Genomic DNA, 22784 nt, shown 5'->3' on the forward strand with positions numbered 1-22784 from the left:
ACTACGTTCAAAACTGAGTTTGGAAAAAACTGCTTCAAAGAACCCTTCAAGCTCTCTGATGCTGTGAGTTTATGATTCTGTATTTCTCTACGATTTAAATAGAAGCAAACAGAGCACCTGTGAGCATGGTCTCTGAAGTCAGCCTTCCTGGATTGAAGTCTCTGATCTTCCACTGGTTGTGTTACCTGAAGAGGAGACTTAACTTGTATGTGCCTCAGTTTCCTCTGCTGGAAAATTAGGATCATAATAAGGACTAAATAAAGTGATGCTTGCAAAGTCTGGGGCACTGATCCCAGCAGGCAGTAGGTGCTCAGTCAGTCATTTCTTTATCCATGATTAAGCAAACCTTCCTGGCTTTAGGCCAGTAAGATCTGCCCTGGCCTAAAGCTAGCAGGAGGTCACCAAAGCACCTTGGATATAGCAGGATTTCATACATCTTTACTGAATTGAAATATTTATTCATAAGGTGTAGTGATATCTGTTGCAACTTAGGTCAACCTTCAAATTTCCCATCCAAAACTGTCCCCACAATGTCTGCACTTTGTACCCACCTCTTCTGCCTTCACCCTCCCATGTAGTCATGTATGGGTTCTCCTTATAGCAAATGAATACAAGGATCTGCCACTTATGGGATGCGGGCCCATGAGAAAACTGGGATTATTACAGGGAAATAAAATGATACCACTTCATTTATATATCCAAGTGCTACATGGGCACTTTGACAATGACACAGCCACCAACCATTGAGGAGAAGAGGGGAAAGAAAGAGAGGAACTGACATTACTGGTGTTTACTCATTGCTAAGCCACCCTATCAGGAGATTTTCCCATGGCCATTAGTCCTTAAGCCAATGTTGCCAGACTCTTATTTACTTTTACAGATGAGAAACATACATCTCAGAGTTGACTTTCCCAAGACCAACAGCTAGTAGGGAAACTGAGTTTAGCACCTAGAGGATCGTAAGACATACAGCAAGGGATCCTCTGCCATTCCAAGACTCATAGCTCTTAAGCCGACTGGCAAAACAGTACCCACCCCTAACAGATACCAATGATCAGTGCCTAGGACCTAGCACTGTAACTAGCCAGAAACCAAAGCAAAATGCGCAGACCTCCCAGCCCTTCTAGGAAGGCGGAGATGAGAGTCCTGCTGCCCTGCTCCACCCCCTCTGCCAGTGTAGGCTGGCCTGAGGCCACTAGGGGGAGCCCTTGCACTAGGATCAAAACGAATTTGACAGCCCAATTATCAGTTGGGACTGTGGGGAGGGCTCCAAGTTCTCCCGAGAGCTTCCTCCATTGTTTTATTTACAAGCTTATACACATAGGAGTATGAACCAGAGTGCTAAGGGAAAGTTACAGATTACTTTTGGCCTGGGTCCCCTTCAGCTTCAGAAATAGGCCCCCCAACTGACTGGGAGCAGAGTCTACACAGCAGTGTTGGCCAAACTGAGAGAGTCATGAAGTCAAGAAAGTGCTACCATTTATTTAATTCAATGGCATGTCATGGCTCAGAACAGAATAGAAAATATCGGCACGATTACACACACTAAGAGTGAGTACTGCTTTGGGGAGTTTTTCTTTTAGCTGATGTGTACGTGTATTAAGGAAGGATGTAAAAGGTACATCTTACTGTGAGTCATTCATTAATAAAGTTTAAAATACACAGACCTCAAAGGCTTTTATAAAATCCAAACTGCCAGTCCCTGGGCCAGAAGCATTGATGCAGGGTCTTGTCTGGACCTTGAATCCTGTATTTTTTATAGATTCCCAGGCAGCTCTGGTGATCAGCCAGGTTTGGGAATCACCCATTAGAGGAAATGGCCCTCAGGTGGGGTCTCCTCACCTGTGCTCCACCCCTCCTCTCCCTGGTCAGGACAGGAGAAGATTTCTAAGAACTTGACAAAGCAAGAAAAGTCACACCGGTTACACATAAAGCAGAGCACAGGCCACCCACTCTGCCCATCCCCAACCCTGGGAGAGCTGCAAGCCCCAAAACTGGCAACTGAGGTTTGGGTTTCCATCTCCAGCTCTGTGAGGAAAACAAACAAACAAAATAACCCCAGCAAAATAAAATCACTTTAGAGTCAGCCAGATCTGGGTTCCAACCCTGGCTCTTCTACTTACTGCCTATGTGACCATGGGCAGGTGTTACCATCTCTCTGAGCCTCAGTTTCCTCACTTTTTTTTTTTTTTTTTTTGAGATGGAATCTCACTCTGTCCCCCAGGCTGGAGTGCAGTGGCAGGATCTCCGCTTACTGCAACCTCTGCCTCTCGGGTACAAGCAATTCTCCTGCCTCAGCCTCCCAAGTAGCTGGGATTACAGGCACCCACTACGACACCTGGCTGATTTTTTTAATATTTTTGGTAGAGACAGGGTTTCACCATGTTGGCCACACTGGTCTCAAACTCCTGACCTCAAGTGATCCACACACCTCGGCCTCCCAAAGTGCTGGGATTGCCGGTGTGAGCCACTGCACCCCGCCATTCTTCACCTTTTAAAATGGGAATCCAAATGCCTCAATAAATACCCGGCCAAAAACAGGGTGCTCCTTTATATTAGCTCCTTTTCTGGCCTCCACTAAATCCCCCTGTGGGCTTAGGCACGCTGTCCTGCTGGGCTTTGTTTTCCCTGACCGTGAGAAAGGGTTTGTGAAATTAAGTAGCCGTCTGCAGGGGCGGAGCTGGCGGAGGTTGTTACTAACGGGGATCACACTGTCCAGCCCGCATGGTCTGTACTAACAGGAGCCTGCCATCCCCATTCCTTCGCAGCTCCTCCTGCCTGGGCACAAAGGGAAATGCCCTGGAGAGTGAGTGACTGTCAGACCAGCCAGAGGGGAGCAGTGGGAAGAGCTGCTTGCTGAGAAAAGGTGGGCTTGGCAGGACTGCAGACGGAGGACTCTCCCCGGCCCCCTGCAGGTGCTGGTCTAAGCCAAGTTGGGAGGATGGAGGCCGGCCCTGGACCAGCCCCAGGCAAGGGAGGAGCCTCGGCCCAGATGGGGCAGGTGGGGAGTCTGGGCTCAGGTGTGTCCTGTGGGAAGTGATTGCTCCCTGGCTGGCAGAGACAGAGGAAAGCGGATTGTTGGCCCCAGGACCCAGCTCTGAGAGGCTGGGCTCGTCTCCCCGACTCTGCCTTGGAGGAAAGCAATGGAAGGGGTAAGGCTGTCTCGGCTTTGTTGCCGGCTTTCTGTGTGTCTTTTCTTGCAGGACAAGTTCCTCCCACTTGAGAGCCCTGGGGAAAAACTGCCTGTGCTTGCTGCCTCCTGGGCAGGAATAAACATGTCAGGTGTCAGCCAGTGCATTTCTGCTCACACTGGCTTTGCTCATGGCGGGTGGGAGGGAAGAGGAGTGTGCCATGTCCTGTGCCACCTGGAGTGTGAGGGGACAGGAGGTGCTGAGGAATGACAGCATGTGGCCTAGCTCTACCCAGCCAGCTGGACTCCTGACCTATTCCCAGATCCTCCGTTGAAGCTCCTGCTGGCTTCTCTCTGTGTTTACTTGCCCTTGTGGACTGTACCCGGCCTCTGCAGTGATTAGCGGGCCTCCTGGTCAGAGAGCAATGCTTGGTGCTAGGAAGCCGGCTGTGCAGTGCTCTTTTGTGGCTTGTGGCTCTAGACTGGGCTCTGCTCCTTGTTACCTGTGTGGCCTGGGGCAAGTGTGTCCGTCATCCTGAGCCCTGGGTCCCTCACTCATGAAAGAGAATTACTGGTACAATAACTCCTTTGTGAGATTATCAGAGGTGCTTGTATAAATAGAGATGTATGGAAAAGTATCCTGCCCCACACCAGCATTCCCTGCCCCTTGGATGGCTGAGTGCGATTGGCACAGTTGGAGACGTCTTGCCTGACTGACCACGTCTTCCTTTTTCCTTCTCCAATTCTCCACTCTCCTCTATTTCCGTCTTCAGTAAGTCAGTTTCTTTTGATGTGCATATGTGTGTGTGTATGTGTGTGTGTGTGTGCGAGTGTGTGCGTGTGTGTGCGCGTGTTGCTTCCATACTTTTTATTGTACATTTGGAGTCAAGTCATTTCCTCCCATGAATCATATGACTTCTCAGCCACAAGTTTGGTTTTAAATCAGGGCAGAGGATCCATTTTAGCTTTTGCTGGTCAGGAAAAGCTCCCCTTTGTCTCAGGGCAAAGGGCATCTTTCTCTCTGTGGCAAATCACTCCAGTCCAAATAGCTGAGTTTTGGAAAGGGGTGAGCAGGGGCATGTTGGTATGACTTCCTCTCCCTCCTCTGAGTTCTCCCCGCCACCCCCACCTCTATCATACCACTTAGCAACTTTTAAGAAATTCCTCCTTGACAGGAAAGTGCCAGGCTGAATAGATTTAGCGTGCATGTAAGAAAAGGAAACTGTCTTACATTTTTCCCATCTCTGATGGGCCAGGATCCGCACTGGCATCCATTATTTCAGTTTGTCTGATGACAATACAGTGCGGTCTATGCCATTGCCCCATTTATTGTAGATGAAGTAACTGACAATGTTATCACTTGCTCAGTATCATACCACTGGCAGCAGAGCTGGGACATGAGCTTACATGTGTCAGTGCCAACTATAAGCCAAGCATCACTAGCAAGGATTACAATAGGATGGCAGGAAGAATGTTAGGCAAATTAGACAAAAATGTACAAAAGAGCATGTTTGTTAGCTAATCACATTTTTATGGGATAAGCTAATATGCTTATATAACTTTCACTGCTCAGAGAGAGAAAAAAAGAGAGAAATAAGAGTGGTTTCTCATCTTGAAAGAAGGATTTGTTTTGTTTTTTAAAATTAACAAAATATTCATTTATTCAATATATATTTATTGAGGACATGGTTTGTGTGGTCAGGTCCTGCTTTGGTGCTGCAGATGCAGAAGTGAACAAAACGGTTGAAGATACCTGCCTTCCTAAAACTCATATTCTAGTGAGAGAAGACAAACAAATCTATATATGAGTCAAATGGCAGTAAGTGCAATGTAGATACACAAAGCAGGGAAGGGTATAAGGATGGTCAGGCAGGAAGAGGGACTGCTATTTTCAATGAGATCGTTTCAAGAAAGGTGTCAATGGAAGGTGGCATTTGAGCAGAAACTTGAAAAAGGTATGGGAATTAATGGGCTGTGTGGATATCTTGGGGAAGAACATTCTACAGAGAAGTAATAGCAGATGTAAAGGCCCTGAGGCAGAAGCTTGTTGGTGTGTTCAAGGAATGACTAGAGCTGGAGGAAGTGAAGGAGAGAGTGTTCAGAGAGAGTGGGGTCAGATGATATAGGGCCCTGGAGGCCGTTGTTGAAACTTGCACATTTCCTCTGAGCAAAATGGAGAGCCACCTGAGCATTGTGGTCAGGGCAATGACACAATCCAAATTACATTTTAAAAGGATCATCTGACTACTGTTTTGAAAACAGAAAGTGCAGAAGCTGGCTGACCAGGTAGGAGATTATTGCAGTAATCCAAGCAAGAGAGGATGGTGGCTCAGACCAGTCTTAGCAATGAAGTGGCTAGAAGTGGTCAGATGCTGGAAATAGATTAAAGGTAGGGTCAGCAGGATTTACTAATGGATTAGAGAAAAAAAATGAAAATTATTGATGACTCCAAGTTGTAAAGCTGGAACATCTGGAAGAGTGGAATCAAGGTTTACGAAGATGACTTAACAAAGAGCAGGCTTGAAAGCAGATTAAGAGTTGGTTTTAGAAGCAATATGTTTAGGGGGGCTACATAGGCAGGTTTAGAGTTCAAGGAAGAGGCCCAGGCAGGAGGTATCATATTGATAATATATCTACATTATCTAGAATAGCACTGTAGTATGTGTTATATGGGGGATTTTAACCTTGGCCTCACATTCTCTGACATCTTCCCATGAAGAGATGGTGCCCATGTTCCCATCCCTCGGTTGAAATCATGACTACTCTGACCAATACCGTGTGGTACATGTGACACTCTGTGCTTTCAGAGACTGTGTCATAAAAGGTCATACCCCATCTACCTCATTTATGAGAACACTTACGCTTGCAGCCCTGAGCCCCCATGTGAGTAATCTATACCCCAATACTTTCTGGCTAGAGACACGTGATGTAGACATTCTGCTTGACAGTTCCGGCTAAGCCTAGCCTTCTAGCCATTCCTGCAAGACTAAAATCAGTACCCTCCAGACTAGACCAGCCACTGGTGAGATGCAGCCAAATGACTTTTATCAACACCCTGTGGAACAGAGGGAGAACTCAGCTGAGCCTCATCCAAATTCCTATCCCACAAAATTGTGAAATACAGAAAAATGCCTTTTGTTTTAGGCCACTCAGTTTTGGGGTGGTTTGTTTTCATTAACAGATATCAGGACAATTAGATATATCCTTCATTCTGTATAGTTATTTAAAAAGTCATTCTCTCCCCATAGACATAAGGTTGAAGTGAACCCTATAGAATTTTGTTTTATTGTATAGCTTAGACACTATACAAAAAGGTTGATGGGTTTTTCTTTTCCTAAATCAGAGGTATAGCCTAGTGCATGCCCTGGGCCAGGTAGGTTTTCACTTAGTTATACAGTCATTACAAGGGAGAATTGTAGCATTTTTGAGCTGGGAGAACTGGCCAGTCAGGGAGCTTACAAAATGGGGCTCAAATTTTTGATGAATGAGCATTGGAGTTGTAGTTGAAATATACTTAAGTTTACTTTTGCCTCTTATAAGTGATTTGCACAAGTCATGGAATTATAAAATATAGGAGGTGGGAGAGTTCTCAAATACCAACCAGTCTGGAAACTCCCATTTTACAGGGAAATTTGAGCCACAGAGGCAGAAAATGCCAACACACTTCATAACGACTTATCCAGTGTGCCCCATTTACAGTGGCTGCTCCATGAATGTTCTTGTTCAATTTGAGGGTAAACTCAGAGTCAGATCTCCTCAGTAGACTCTACTCTCAGGCCCTATCTTGGAATTTCTGAGAAGGGCCCTGACCTAGATCCCATCTAGTTGTTCACCTTTGCAGGGAAGAGTGTCAAGGAAACATACAATTTTCATATTTGATGAAAATTAGATTGATGGAGGAAGGCACAAGCTTTGATGGAAGCACTGAGAATGGATGCTTGACAAGCGGTGGGGTTCATCCTGGGCTCCTTAGAGAAGCTGGTGTCTTAGCTGAATGTCAGAGGAGAAGGAAGTGGCATTTCATCAGGGAATGCTAAAGTGAAGGAGGGGGAGAAGGCAGAAGGGAGAGCATGGGTGGAGCAGCAGAGATGGGTAATATGGCAGGGTATAGTTGGGGATAGTTGGCAGCAAGGTGCTACTAGAGCAGAAAGTTTAAAAAAAGAGTATCCAGAGTGGAATCCCAATAAGCAAATAGGATCTGGATATTGAAAGGCCTTCAATGCCATATATACTTTATCCTGTAAGCCAAGACAGCCACTGAGAGGCTTCACCTCTAAGATGGGAGGTCCAGCTAAATATCACTGAGGTCTTGTCATGCTCTGACATTCTGTGATGGCAGTATGTTCCCAAGGTCACGCATGGCTTATTTTTGACAGAACCCAGGTCTAAATGTCTGTGAAACCCCATGTAGGCTTCAAGAGCAATTTTGGAGGGTTTTTCATGAATAATTCCATTTTTAAGGAATAAGTCACAAGATAGAGTAACGTCTACACAAGTGGACCTGCTGAGAGGATCTGTACTATAAGGATGGTCTGCTCTTAAACTAGCTTGTTCTTGGGAGAGTAGACTGGGCCTGGGTTAAGTTCAGATAATTTAGGGTGAGGCTTTTTGTGAGTTCTGGGAGAATTTCTGAGAAGGAGAAAAGGAAAAATCACACAATTAGTCACAAGTCCAAAAGACTGGGCACATCCTGTTCATCTTTGCTGAGATGCTGCACCACAGAGTCCTCTTGAATTGTGTTGTTTAGTCCTTGACAGTGACACATTAAGTGACCTGTACTACTGGAGGGCTGATGTTGTTTTCAGCCAGCCTTATGCAGCAGTGCTGACCTCAGCATTTAGCCTGGCATTACTTTCCCATGGAGTCAAATCTTCCCTTCTCCAAACCACACACCCACATTTCCCCTGGGGATAAATGGTCCTAAAAGGAAAATCTGATCATGTCAGTCTACTGCCAGATTTTCTCCAGTTGTTCCCCATTGCCCACAGAGTACAGCCCAAGCTCTGTGGCCTGGATGATAAAGCCGAGGCACTCTGGTGCCTGCCCTGTATACTCTAACTCGAGCCTCCTCACCCGCACCACATCCCTCATGTTCCAGTTTCCTAGCCTGCTGCATCTGCATGCACATTCTCCTCTTCAGAGTGCTGAACATCACTTCATTTATGACTCAGCTCAGACAACACCTCCTTGAGAAACCTTCCCTACCCCTTGGCCACAATTGGTCTTTCCCTGCCTTGCAAGAGACCCCAGGACCTTTGATCAGACCCAGGTCTAGACTGTGAGATCCCAGAGAGCAAGGATTTTGTCTTGCTCACAGAGGCAGAAAATCCTGGTGCTTAAAAGCACAGACTCTGAGCCAGCATGACTGGTTTACATTTCTGGCTCCACGTTTACTAGTTGTTCAGAGTTGAGCAAGTTAATTAATTTCTCTGTGTCCCAGTTATCTCATTTATAAAGGAAAAAATAGTACCTACATCTTAACAGTCAAGCGAGGTTTGAATAAATTAATACATTTAAAGAGCTTAGAACAGCTCCATGAACTCAAAGTACAGTTAATTCTACAAACAATAACTTATAGTAATAACAGGTGGACTGTTATGGGTCAAATTGTGTCATCCACCCCTCCCAAACTCATGTTGAAGTCCTAACCCCCAGCACCTCAGAATGTGACCTTATTTGAAAACAGGTTCTTTACAGAGGAGATCAAATGATATGTTTTGGCTGTGTTCCCACCAAAATTTCATCTTGAATTGTAGCTCCCATAATCCTCATGTTTCATGGGAGGGACCTGGCAGGAGGTAATTGAATCATGCGGGTGGGTTTTTCCTGTGCTGTTCTCGTGATAGTGAATAAGTCTCATGAGAGCTGATGGTTTTATAAAAGGCAGTTTCCCTGCACACACTCTCTTGCCTGCTGCCATGTAGGACATGCCTTTTCCCTTCCTCCTTTGCCTTCTACCATGATTGTGAGGCTTCGCCAGCCATGTGGAACTGGGATCCCATTAAGCCTCTTTTTCTTTATAAATTACCCAGTCTCAGGTATGTCTTTATTAGCAGTGTAAGAATGAACTAATACATCAAGTTAAAGTGAGTTCATGAGTAGGAGTTAATCAGTATGACTGATGTCCTTATAAAATTGGGGAATTTGAACCTGGAGAGATGCACAGGGGTGAGACAATGTGAAGATACAGGGAAGACACCATGTGAACATGAAGACAGCCATCTACAAGCCAAGGAGAGAGGTCTGGTACAGATCCTTCCCCCACAACCCTCAGAAAAGAACCAACCCTGCTAGCATCTTGATCTTGGACTTTTGCCTCTAGAACTGTAAGGCAATACATTTCTCTTGTTTAAGCCACATAGTCTGTGGTACTTGCTGTGACAATCCTAGCAACTAATAAATGAACCGTATCAGCAAATAAAACGAGAGAATTTATGTAAATAACTGTGTGCACTACTCTTCCCCCATCAACCTGGGAAGTGTTTTATATCATGTTGTTATTTTGACCTTTCCCAAAATGACAGCTGTGCTTATCTCTTCAGAGAAGAAATCTGAGAAGTGTTTATTGCCCCTCAGCATGGAAAATGCGCAGAAATGATCCTGCGACCATGGTCAGTGTTCCTCCCTGATCACTGAATTCTGGGTTTTAGCTTTTCACATCTGTAAAACCTGAAATAACAAGCCCCTGGGGAGATTTTTAAAGATTCATCAAAATAATGAAACATTTTGTTAAGACCTATTAAATACAGAGAAGTTACAAATAAAGTGCTTCAGAAATAATAATTAAGCAATTTTGTATCATAATACTGGAAAAAGTGGTTTTACTTATTACTCTTCATGGTATTGTTACTGTTAATCATCTTCCCCATTTTACAGATAGAGTAGAATCAGTATTCAAATTCAAACTGTGTCTAACTCGAGAGTCCCCATTCCTAACCATTAGTTTGGTTCTTTTTACCATAGTTATGGTGAATGGCATATAGGACAGAGATTTTTAAAAAAATCTTTAAACTGGAAACCTGAATTTGAGTCTATGTCTGCCATCTACTTGAAATGTGACCTTGAGCAAATCACTTATCTTCTCTGAGTTTCAGATTTCCCATCTCTAGGTGTGTCTAATAATAACTATTTGTCTACAAAATTATATGGAATAATGTATTTGAAAGTACTATGAAAAGAATAAAATCCTAGACTAATATTCGTAGTTTTTGATATAATCAAAATTCTCCAATCCAAAATTAGTAGCAGAGCTGATATCAAAATTCAAACCACTTTCTGAGCCCTCTACCCTCCACTTTTGATGAATTAGCCAATGGCTTACCTCAAAGACAAGAGTGTGATCTTAAGCAAGAAAGAAAAAGAAAAAAAAATGGTTAGGAAAGGTTTTTAACAACTGAAAAGTCGATATAGAAAAACAAAGCAGCATTATCACTTAAACTTTTAAAAGATTAACAGGGAAGAACCACCTTCCACACCCTTTTAAAAAAATCATCCAAAAGTATGTGTTGCTGCTTTTTTTTTTTTTTTTTTCTTTTTTGTCCATTACAACAACCTTTTCTCCAAGTTGTGGTTTGGATGAAATAGCATTGGATTGGGAGTCTCAAGACCTCTGGTTGACTTTGGTCTTTGCCACTCATGCCTGTGTAAGGCAATACATTTCTCTTGTTTGAGCCACATAGTCTGTGGTACTTGCTGTGACAACCCTGTCTTGTTCCAGTGACTGTCTTGAGTCATGGTCCACCTGGAGCAAGGGCTGGCATCATCTCAACAATGGCTGGGTTGTTGACAAACTGCCTGGAGGTAATCTCTGGAATTTCACAGCTGGGTCGCCATGGGCTGGTTTGTTTCAAGATTAGCCCCTGGAATTTCTAAGTAAGCACATAATTAGATAAGCTGGCAGTGCAAGGGAGTGTCAGGTGGGAAGGGAGGGAAAGAAAGTTTTAAAGTGTGTTTCAAGGCTGAAAGCAAGAAAGGAAAAATTTTTAAAATGCATTTTGAAGCTGAATTTCTTGGTTACAATACCACTATTCTAGAGTTTCTGAGAGAGAGGAACTCTTATAGAATGTGTGCTTTAAACCTTCAGCTTTTGGGTTTGAATCCCAGTGCTACCACTTTTTGGCTGTGTGAACTTTGGCAAGTTATTTGACCTCTCTGATTCTACCTGCCTGATGACAGTCCCTCCCCTAGAGCTTCTATGATTTAATATATAGAGAACACTTAGAATCATGCCCGGTGCATATCTGTGCTCAGTGAGTGTTAACTCTTGCTGCTGCTGCTGCTGTTGATGATGATGATATCCACTGAAGGAGTTCACCGTCTACTGAGAAACAGAAAAGTAAACAGATATTGATAATAAAAGATGGTAAATACAGTGATAGAGAAACACACAGGATGTGAAGGATCGTGGAAAGGGGCAATGTATTCCAAATACAACTCCCTTCCAAAAAATCAGAAAAATGACAACATCACCTGACATTAGAGTCTTATTATTTCCTTTTGTTAATTAACCCAAAGAAAAATCTCTGTTAACGTTCCATTAAGCTGTGCGTTCCAGGCAGCAGTGCCTGATGCATTTTGCCCTTCAATTATTCTGGCTTTTTACATGAAACTGGCATTTCTCAGCTAAATAACAAAGTCTGACCCAGTGCCCATATGACCAACTCAAGGCCATCTCCATTTGGTTTCCTTAGCCTTTATTTAAAGAAAAGTCTTGCTAAAGTTCTCTTCGATATCTTTCAGATTTTGCTGAGAGAAAATGTAGCCTCTGGGAGGGAGTGGAAAATGGGTGTGTGAATTGAGTCTAAGTCTAAACAGAGCAGAACTAAATGTTTACAGAGTGGGTCCCATGCCCCTTGTTCTCTACTAGCATTGTTAGCTGCCTGGGTGGGAAACAGAGGGGAGTGAGGGGAAGAGGGTACTTCATAGGGTAGTTTCACAGAATGACTAGAGCCAAGGGGTACAGACTGGAGTGAAAACTCCAAGAAAACTTCATGGAATGAGTTCTTGTCCGTGAGTGCAGAAGAAGGAGGCAAAATTGGAGCATTTCTATTACTGGAAACTAAAACGCCACCTAACAGAACTGATACAATTTTTCCATCTGAAAATATCAGGTTGATTAATTCTGAACATATTTACTGAAAATGTACTCTGCCACAGTCATTTCATCACTAAAAATCACCATGATCATCATGATAATCACTGTCTTTCTCTTCCTCCTTCTTTCCCTCTTCCCCCTCCTCTTTCTCTTCCTTCTCCCCTTCCTCCTCCTCCTTTCTCTCCTCTCTCTTTATCCACATCACAACTATCTTCAACAAAATATCATTATCGTGGGTTTGCTTTGTGTCAGGCACCAGCCCAAGGTTAATGTCTATGGCATTCCTAGGATGTGAAAAGCTGTATCCCCATTTCACTGATCAGGAAGTAGGAAAAGAGAGAAGTGAAATAGCTTTGTAAAGGTGACAGAGCCAGAATTTGGAGAGGTAGGATTTCACCTTAAGACTTTTAAATCCAAAGCCCATGTTCTTAACCCTATTGCTGCACTTGAAGTTGCTCCTAGTCTAGGGAGGAAGGGGAAAAAAATGTAAAGAAACAATTAGAATGTAATAAACACTGCAATGGAGCAGGGACAGGAGCTCCAGGAGCACAGGGAGTGGCCACCCCTCACTGCATCCCTGATGGAAAGTTTCCTTGGGGACTTGCAGCTGGGTTGAGTCAAGTAAAACAAATATTTTTCGACAATAAACATGGGTAAGAGCATTCTGGAAAGAGAGTGACATGTGTGCAAAAGCATGGAGGCATTCATTCCTTCAGCAAATATTCACGGTGTCTTCTCTGCTCTGGTCACTATGTTAGGAAACCCAAGGGGGAATAAAAGAAGAGCGAATCTGGTGAAGTGGATGAACTAGAAGAGGTAAGACTGGAGGTAGAGAAAAAAAAATCAGAGGGAGAGAGAAGAGGAAAATAGCTGTTAATAATATATTTGTATTATGTTTTACAATTTACAGTGCATTTTCACATGTCTAGAACACTACCTTGTACATAGTTGGCACTGAACTAGTAATTGAATGAATGATCTCTGTAGACCTTTAAAGTTACCCATTTGCCTAAAAGTTCTGTGAGAACAGAGAACATTTGTTCACAACTATCACCACTGAAGTCTGCAGTGAGGCCACTGAGTTGCACAACTCCAATAGGTGCTGTTCACATGGTGGCGAATGTGAATGGTCTCTGTGATCACAATGTGAATAGTGATGTAGAACTATTGTATGCTATATTTATATCTATATATGTGTATGTGTGTGTGTAACAACATAATAGATGTACAACTTGGTAGCTTGGATTCACATCTAACATAGAGGATTAACATTTATCGATTAAGCTAATGAATGAAGAAGGCAGGCAAGAAGTCTAGACAGAGATTACCATCATTCAGCTTCTTCTCCATGCAAGGATCATTAGCGAAATCTCTGCTGTAAACCAGCATATCCATTTCACAGATGGAGATGAGATATAACATGACTGCCTTAGAATACAGATCTACTCAGGGCTCTCCAAGTTAATGCTTTTCTATTACAGCATACAGTACAGTTTCTCTTTAAAGCCATCAGTGCATGGTTTCCTCCAAAGGGCCAAGGATGCTTCTTTCCTAAGAAACCAGCTGGGCTGCAGAATATGTTGCTGGCCCCTCACAGCTGGCAACCTCCCAAGGTGAAGGAAATTGGGAGCTGGTGCCAGGAGTCTTTGTCAGGTATTGGTGTGTAACTAATTGCTGCTGTAAACCTTTCTCACAAGAAGGTCTGGCTTTGTAAGTTCTTGGAGTAAAGAAGATCCTGAGGTTTACTGAGTGAATTAGAAGAATACATATTTAGAAAGCAGAAAGGCTGTCAAGCATCAATTTTGGCTGAAAACATTTTGTCCCAGATAAAGGGTCTTTCAAACACCCTTTAGTTGCATTTCTTGACTGATTGCAGCCAAGAATTGGGACTGTAGGAGTATGCTAGAAAGAGCTAGGGGATCGAGGTCAGTAGGTGTAGTTCTGCTGTTTACTAGCTCTTTGATCTTAGGCAAGTAAGTTGGCTTGACCCCTCCAGCTTTAATTTCTTCATCTGTAACATGGAGTTCATCACTTCTCTAATGCTGTATAGTGGCAGAGTAAACAAAATAATGTATGAAAAGGGCCTAACCCAGTGTGGTATAGTAAAACAGTCTGGAGTATTGGAATCCGACCTCGTTGTTAAATCCAAACTTACCTCTTGACAACAATGCAAACTTTGACAACACCGGTAATAATAATGATGACAATAATAATTATAAGTAGCTAACACTTCTAGAAAATATACTATGTACCAAATACTGTGATTCACACTTAACTTGGATTGTCTGAATTAATTGGCAATATAGTAAATACTATTATTGTTGCCATTTTATTGATGGGAATGAAAGTTAAAATCATCTAGCTGAAAATGAAAGGGCAGGGATCCAAACACACACATCTGATTCCAAAGTCCAGAGCATGGTTTTCAATCCCTAAGCCAAACTTACTTTCTCTCCAAGCCTCAGTTTCTTTATCTATACAATGGGAATACCAACGCTTACCAATCTTGCTGGGTTGTTAGAAGAATCTGAGGTTCTGTCTCTGAATTGGAGATGCACTGCATCTACTGCAGTGGTGCAAGCTCAGTAATTAGTGGGGTGTGGTAATGGGTGACATAGAAGTAGCAGAGGCGATAATGATGAGCATGATGATAATGACTGGCACTCCAGATCTTAAAAATGACTTCCATTGCTATTATTGGAGAAATAGGGTCCTGAATAGACAAAAAACCAGACAGGGGCTCCTTTATCTTCTTTAAAAAGCAAAAACATCTAACATCTGTAAAACCTGCCCCAAATGCATTTAGAATGGTGTCTCTGATTTCTTTTACTGTTTCTTCATGCAGCTGGGACTCTAATATAGAAAACAAATCTAAGAAATTAAAATGGCCACATCGGCTGAGGAGTTTACATCATAGCTGTGGAGTAAAAGCAATAAAGTGGCTCAAAGAGGTTATTCAACCCTTCTTTTTTCAGTGTTCATTAAATTGCACTTTAAATAAAACTGTCATAAACCTAAAAGACACTGAGTGACTGTTCTGTCTACAGCAGGAGAGGGCAGCAGGGAGAGCAGGAAACCCTTTCAAATAAGGACGCTCTGTGGTCGGTTTTTCCAGCTCCCTGGCAGGCAGTTTCCAGTGAAGCCTCCTGTTCTTGCCCCAAGTTGCGATGCTGAGTGAGTGTGGGGCATGTAATCAGGGATAGGCTGTAATTGGGTTGTTGGAGGACTTGGCATGTTTGCAGAGACCATAAATTCTGACTTCAGGCCGTGATCCCCAGACTGCCAACTAAGTTAAACTTGAGCCTTTTGCTGAAAGCTACATTTTGAACTTGGCACCTGAGGGTATATATGGCCCAATTTTTCCTCTGAAACCCTTACCCTCACCACAAAATGCAGTTAAATGTTGCTTAAGTTTTAGTATCTTGAAGCAATATCAACCCATAGTATTTTTCGATTTTGGCTGATTTCCTAAAAGACATCATAAACCCCATTTATTTGCAATGAATAGTTATCTCCCTTTGTTTTTCACTTTGCTTTGGGGGTTCTCTATAGGCCTGTGCCTTGAGTGAGGGGAATTGAAGGTTGCAAAATATAATTTTGATATTCATGATCTCCCAGTATGTTCTGTGCAGGAATTTTGAACCATAAATGTGTAAATTTGTGTTGTTAAGTTTGTTTCTAGTGGCCTGTGAGACCTTTCAAGGGGCCACCCTAGCCCTATTTCTCCTTCCCATCTGACATTTCAGCCACACTCCCCACTCCAGAAACCCACACATGCCAGACTCTCAGGTTTAGGTCTTTGAAATGCCATCTCCTCTACCATTACTTTCAATGGCAAAAACCACAATTACTTTGCACCAACCTAATATAATCTCATTCCCCCTTTTGACAGCCAAGTTCCTATTTGTTCTTTATATCTGTCTCACTTTCTCTGGAAAGTTCTCTCTGTCCCCAGTCTGGTTAGGTGTTCCCTGTCCTACCTCTGGTACTGCTCCATCACAGCAGGGACCTCAAGGTGTTGTCATCGTCTGTTTATGTGTCCATCCTTTCCATGAGACTGTGAACCTCAGGACAGCAAGGCCTGTGTCTGCCTCATGCATTTCTGTTACTTGTAGTAGGAATACAACAAATAATTGTTGGATGAGTCTGAAAAAGATGAGGGAAAACACTGTTATTAAGGAAAAGGCATGTCGTATAGCATAAAGTTGATTTTAAAACACCACAGGTGTATTAGTCCATTTTCATGCTGCTGATAAAGACTGGGTAATTTATACAGGAAAAGGTGTTTAATGGACTTACAGTTCCATATGGCTGGCGAGGCCTCACAATCATGGCAGAAGGCAAGGAGGAGAAGTCACATCTTACACAGGTGGCAGCAGGCAAAGAGAGAGAGAATTCATGCAGGGGAGCACCCCTTTATAAAACCATCAGATCTCTTGAGACTTATTCACTATCATGAGAGCAGCACAGGAAAGATTTGCCCCCATGATTCAATTACCTCCCACTGGGTACCTCCCACAACATGTGGGAATTCAAGATGAGATTTTGGTGAGGACACAGCCAAACCATATCAACAGGCTTTGTTGTCAGGGCTGGGTTCAGATCTTGGCTTAGCACTCATTTGCTATGTGTCCTGGTAAGCTTCAGAAAGCTCTGATCCTGACTTTTGCCATCTTCAGGGGGCACAGCACAGAAGCCAATTGTAAGGATTATGGTAATTGAGACAACATAAACATGCTGCTATGTGCAGTGCCTGGAAATGCATTAACATAATAAGCACCTTTCATTTTCTTTTATCTAGAATTACTCCTAATTTTTCCCCAGTTACCCCACCCACAAATATACAATAAATGCTTTCTAATCTTCTCAGTTTAATTCAAAAGGACACGTATTGTCCATCTACTCTCTGTGTGCCTAGGCACAGTGACAGAAGCACAAGTGAAAAGAAAATCTGATCCATATGTGCGAGTGGGGTGTGGTAAAGCAGACACATATGTAAATCACTTTAATCAATAAAATTAGATAAGTGGAAAGACAGAGGGAAGCAGAAGGTACTAAAATGGAGCAAGTACACACGCTTGGCCCAACCTTAGAAATGGAAAAGGCTGCTGGGAGGGATTGGTAACTCAGCTAAATCTCAAAAGATGAATATGTTTAGCCAGGCAAAAAAAGGTAGGAAGGGCATTCTGGGCAGGAACAACAGCAGATGCACAGAGGCAAGTTCAGATTTACTGGAGGGGTGAGTTAGAGGCAGGAAGTGGTGGGAAATGAAGCTGGAGATGTAGACAGGAAAAGATCAGAGAAGACCTTACATGTTTGGCTAAGGAATGTATAATTTACCAACAAGGTAACAAGGAGCCATTGAAAGGTTTTAAACAGAGGAGTGGCATGATTGAAACTGCACCTTATTTATTTATTTATTTATTTATTGAGATGGAGTCTCACTCTGTCACCCAGGTTGGAGTGTAATGGTGCCATCTCAGCTCACTGCAACCTCTGCCTCCTGGGTTCAAGCCATCCTCCCCAATCAGCCTCCCGAGTAGCTGGGACTACATGCATGCACCACCATGCCCAGCTAATTTTTGTTTTGTATTTTTAGTAGAGATGGGGTTTCACCATGTTGGCCAGGCTGGTCTTGAACTCCTGACCTCCAGTGATCTGCCCACCTCGACTTCCCAATGTGCTGGGATTACAGGCATGAGCCACTGCATCTGGCCTGAACCTGCGCTTTAGATGCATCATTGGCATGAAATTAATTTGTAGTTCTCAAAGAAAGCCTTTCAAAAGATCATCCCCTCAGGAGGTTATTACTCCAGAAATATATTCACTCATTTCGTTTGCTGTTAGTTTGGTAAATGCTTATTGAGTATTACTAGGAGAAAATTTTCATGCTTGAACCTGTAGGCTCCACAAAGGTGAGCATGTATTTCTACCTGACCTCAAGGAGCTCATGGAATATAGGGCAGATGAAGCATCTACTTGAATAATTGTAGTAGGATATGGAAAGTGGCAAAGGGCATAAGACCAAAAGAGATTTGCAGATGAAGTGCTATAAGACATGTTTTCAAATCTATTCCTTGGACCAGTTGCTGAGCTGGCCACACAGTAAGCACTCAAGGTTATTTATAAAATATGGACTCCTCGAAGCTTCTGTTTCAGTGGGGCAGGCTCAAGAGTCCCCAGGATATTCCCATGCACAGCCAGGATTAAGAACCATTGCTAGAAGAGGTCTGAGGAGAGAGAGGTTAAGTTTTGAAGAGGCCATTGATGGCGGAAGCATGTAAGCTGTGCCTAAAAGAATGAGTAAAATTTGGGCAGTAGATTTCGTGCAATGACATTCTGGACATGCCAGATGGCAGGTGAAGCGTGGGCTGTGATGGGATGCAGGAAAACAAGGCCCACACTAGAGGGAGCCCAGGAGTTCTACGTGACTGCAACATAAAGCCGTGTGGTGGTGGTTTGGGACCGTATCAAGGAGGTGAAGGAATTAGCACTTTAACTGATAGATACTTGTGAAACACTATATTATTTTTTTAAACAGAGTGACATTTTAGACTGGAATTGTATTTTAGAGCCATCAGATCCCTGCAACATTTTTGTGTGAGGCTGGGTTACCAGTTAGAAAATGTTTGCAAAAATCTAAGTAGCAGAAGACAACCTGCTGAACCAGGGAATAACTATCAGTCCAGCTACCATTGATTATGCCTGGAGCTGAATAATTATTTTGCTTTTTCTTCTTCCTTCTTAAAAAAATGTGAGGAAGTGGATAGGGAAAAGTTCATGATCTCGTTACCCACAATTCCAAAATCCAATAAGCTCTGAAACCCACTAATTTTTCATAACTTTTTTGGTTTCAAAAGCCTGCCTGAACCAACATGAGACAATTTATCGTCTTTATTTATCTTGCATTATATGAACATTAATATGTTTTCCTATAGAAATGGTAACATGTTTGATCACTGCATGCTGTCTCAGACCACACTAGGATTTACATATACAGAATTTGTAATATATTACCTTTCTAAAATTGGAAAAAATTTGAATTCCAAAGTATACTTGGTCAGAGGATTTTGTAAGGATTGTAGAGATAAATTAGTGCTGAAACTAAATCTGAGAGAATCCAAGCAATGTTTCAAAGAAAAAGGAAGACATGAAGACTGGGGTCTTGTGCAGGGGAAGAAATGGATGGAAGAGGTTTTATAGAGAGGCTGCTAACACACAAATTTTCATGTTGATGCTAGGAAGATGATCGTGTTGATGTCAATGTACTATTGGAATTCTTGGATGAAAGTTCTAATGGCTCTGTAATTGGTGATGGATGGACAGAAAGGCCTTCATGACAAGGAGTGTAGGCAGATGCAGACAACAAAGTGCAAGGTGATATGATCTTAAATCCACCGAAGGGTTCCCCACACCAAAATATTTCCTCCTTTCTTATTGCCTTGAAAAGGCAACTGAGATTCTTCATTACTTCATTGAATGAAGGCTTTGAAGTCCCTAAACTTTTGAAGGCTCCTGGGAAGAATAATGGCTTTCTTCCTCCTGCTCCACTCATTTTATACTCTAGCTGCTCCAATCTGAAAATACAATGGAACTGCACACCTCCATGCCTTGTCTATGCTGTTCCTTTAGCCTAAAATGTCTTGATAGCCCTTTTCTCTACAATGGAAACTCACTCATCCTTCAATCTTACTTCCTTTGGGAAGGATATCCTGAATGGGCCAAGCTAAACTAATTCTTCACTATATTTTCATTGATACCTTGCACAGTACTTATAGCTAGGTAATTGCTTGCATAACTACCTTCTCTAAATGGGGATGAAGTGTTTTGAATTGCTCCAGCCTAGCTATCAGCTGAAGATACAATGATGGAAAGGCATAGTCCTTGTATTGAAAAAGATGAGGTTTAGTGGGAGAAGCAGACCAGTAAGTAGTTATGATAAGATAGAATGTGATAAGCACCAAAACAGAAGTAAGCAGAGAGAGGTACTTGTTCCAGATGGGGAAGAAGCCAGGAGGATTGGAAAAGCAGTGCCTTACATGAGACTTGAATGAGTAGGAGTTGCCCACTGTGTTGTTCTCCTGCTCACAACTTTTAGAGGCTCCCCATTGCCTATGGAATAAAATCCTAACTCCTTCACTTGGACTCCAAGTTTCTGCATGCTCCCACTCTAATAGACAATTCCAGCCCCTAAAAACTGCAAAGTAGATAGGAGCTACCCTGGGTTTAATTCTGCCTCTGGTACAAATAAAGAGTAGGAAGAATGTTTAACCAAGGTTAGAGTTCTAGCCACATTTCATGCCTTTTATCCATACCCAAGTAACTGTGGAGTGGGAGATAGGCAAGAATTAAGATGTATTCCAGAGACTGATTCTCACGATGGTCTATGGAACCCAATCTGGGTACATAGGGAAATGAAGATGGGATGGGATAATAGAGAAACAGTGTTAAGGCCCATGAAGCTAATGCATTGCTGGAGTTGGAGCACCAGAAAAGGCAAGTGGGTAAGATGAAAGGGGGTGTCCAGGAGTAGGGTACTTGAAATTGATGTGGTGGAGACGGTTCATTTATTACTTATAGCAGGGTCTAAGGTGTATCTGTGGAAATTAGTGCCTAAAGTAGGGTGAAAGATGAGATCATCAGAAATGAGGCCAAAGCGTTGGAAGGATTATCTGCATGGATTTGGAATTTGCTTATTGCCATGAGAGTAGTAATAGAGAGAGAGGAGTGAGCTGGGTGCTTAAATCTTTAATAAATAAAAGGGAGTGATCAGGAATATTGTGGAAGACATCAGTGGGAAGCAGTAGGTTTAGTTTGATAGGCCCTTTGCAGGAGTTGGTGTCATTGAGGAAGAAAAAATAATTTGAAAGCAGCAGTGACAAGCTAAGAAAACACTTTACTCCACTTTCTGACCCAGGAATAGACGTGAGTGGAAGAAGAAAGCCATGCTTGGGAGAGCACAAGAAGAGCCATTTCTTCAGGAGAGAGATGAGTTCGAGTTAGAGCAAAAAGGTAGAGGGCAAGTTCATAGAAGAGCTTGAGGACATGAGGAATTTTGCAGACTGAGGGTTAGGGTGGTCAGGGAAGGGTGAGAAATGGGATTCAATTGGTGATACTGTAGAGGTCTGCGGGGAATAAGGCCCTTTGTTACTGACCAGCTTCATTTTCTCATGGTGACCAAGGTAAATGGGGATGTAAGTCTCACTGGCCTTATGTTTTAGGGCAAGACAAGTCATTGGCTAACTATTGCCTACCACTCAGGATGGGGGCTTAGGCAGCATTAGTGGTAATGCATGGGGTATTGAGGTGAGGAAAAGCATGTGGTGTATTAGGACCATCAAGACTCTGGGCTGCCTTTGCAGTCTGCAGTGGGCAGTGTCATGGCTGAGGAACAGCAGGTGGCATATGTGCTTGCAACTAGAGGAGGCGCAGTCTCACCAAGAGCACTGGCCAGGGGCTGGGCACTAAGGGACTTTGTAACACTTAACTGAAACCTTACACCCCGTGTGGTGAGTATTATTGGCCCCATTTTACAGATGCAGAGAGATTTAGTAGCTTGTTTAAGGTCACACATTTAATGGAGCTGGTATTCTTGCTCATACCCAACCTGGAGGTGAAAAGTACTCGTGTGACCTGACAGATAATGGGGGTGCAATGATTTTATTTTATTTTATTTTTTTATTTTTTGCCTTTACATAGGAAGCTTTTAATCTTTCTAACCTTAAGCTTTAACCTTAACTAACAACTACGGTGTCAGTTCAGTTCTGTTGTTCCTATCCCTTCATAGGAATTTAATCATTGGTACCAAGAATACAGACAGTTTCACCATTATTATACCTCTTATAGTAGTGAAGGTTGAATTGAAGCCCTTTTAGTCATGAAGGGTGACTCAGATGCTATATTTAATCGACTTTTACTTCTTTCCATCTTAGATAGGATTTGACAGCTACTACTGCCTCTCTTCCTGGGCTCGTAATTTCTTGGCTTCTGCTGCCTTCTCTTTGCCTTGGATTTTGAGTTTACATATTCCTTAAGGCTCTTGGATTTGCTTACCACAGAGGAATGTTCAGACTTGTGATAAACCATTGCTGTTGACGTTGCCATTGTTTCTCCCTGTGGAAGGCAACAGTTAGCAACGTGCAGACATTCAGAAATGAGTTAACCTTTATTTTCCAGTTAAGAAATGTGCATAGAAATAGTATCTTCTCCTTTTGGAACTTACTTTATGTATATTTTTATGACCGCATTCACTTACCAAGTCACTATTAACTTATCGAGCACCTGCAGTCCTTGTCCAAGGCAGCTTGCTGTGCTGTGCAATGAATGCCATTGTAGATGTAAGGCAGAAAGCAGTGACACAGAGAAGGTTACCTAGCAGCCCGTGGCAGCAGGGTAAACTCAGGAGAGGATGAAATGGCTGTCTGTGCCATGCTTTATAAAGCAGAGATCAAAACATGTGATTTGACACAGAATTTATTATCATTTGCAAATTTACTTTGAAAGGGTATAACACTGAGTTTTGTTTTTTGGTTCTGAATTTTCCCATCACCTTTTAAATTA

The 22784-nt window shown here is 42.7% G+C and overlaps 1 protein-coding gene across 1 annotated transcript in view; it reads left to right on the top strand.

Moving 5' to 3' along the window:
- Nucleotides 1–3017: 3017 nt before the first annotated feature.
- FYB2 (FYN binding protein 2) overlaps nucleotides 3018–22784 on the top strand; it is a 102012-nt gene continuing 82245 nt past the window's right edge. Inside the window, exon 1 of the mRNA XM_054455064.2 lies at nucleotides 3018–3152. Within this exon, the coding sequence (XP_054311039.1) occupies nucleotides 3144–3152 (9 nt within the window). The 5' untranslated portion in view covers nucleotides 3018–3143. The remainder of the gene's footprint in view (nucleotides 3153–22784) is intronic.

The sequence above is a fragment of the Pongo pygmaeus genome, chromosome 1 (assembly GCF_028885625.2).
Source record: "Pongo pygmaeus isolate AG05252 chromosome 1, NHGRI_mPonPyg2-v2.0_pri, whole genome shotgun sequence".
Taxonomy (NCBI): Eukaryota; Metazoa; Chordata; class Mammalia; order Primates; family Hominidae; genus Pongo; species Pongo pygmaeus.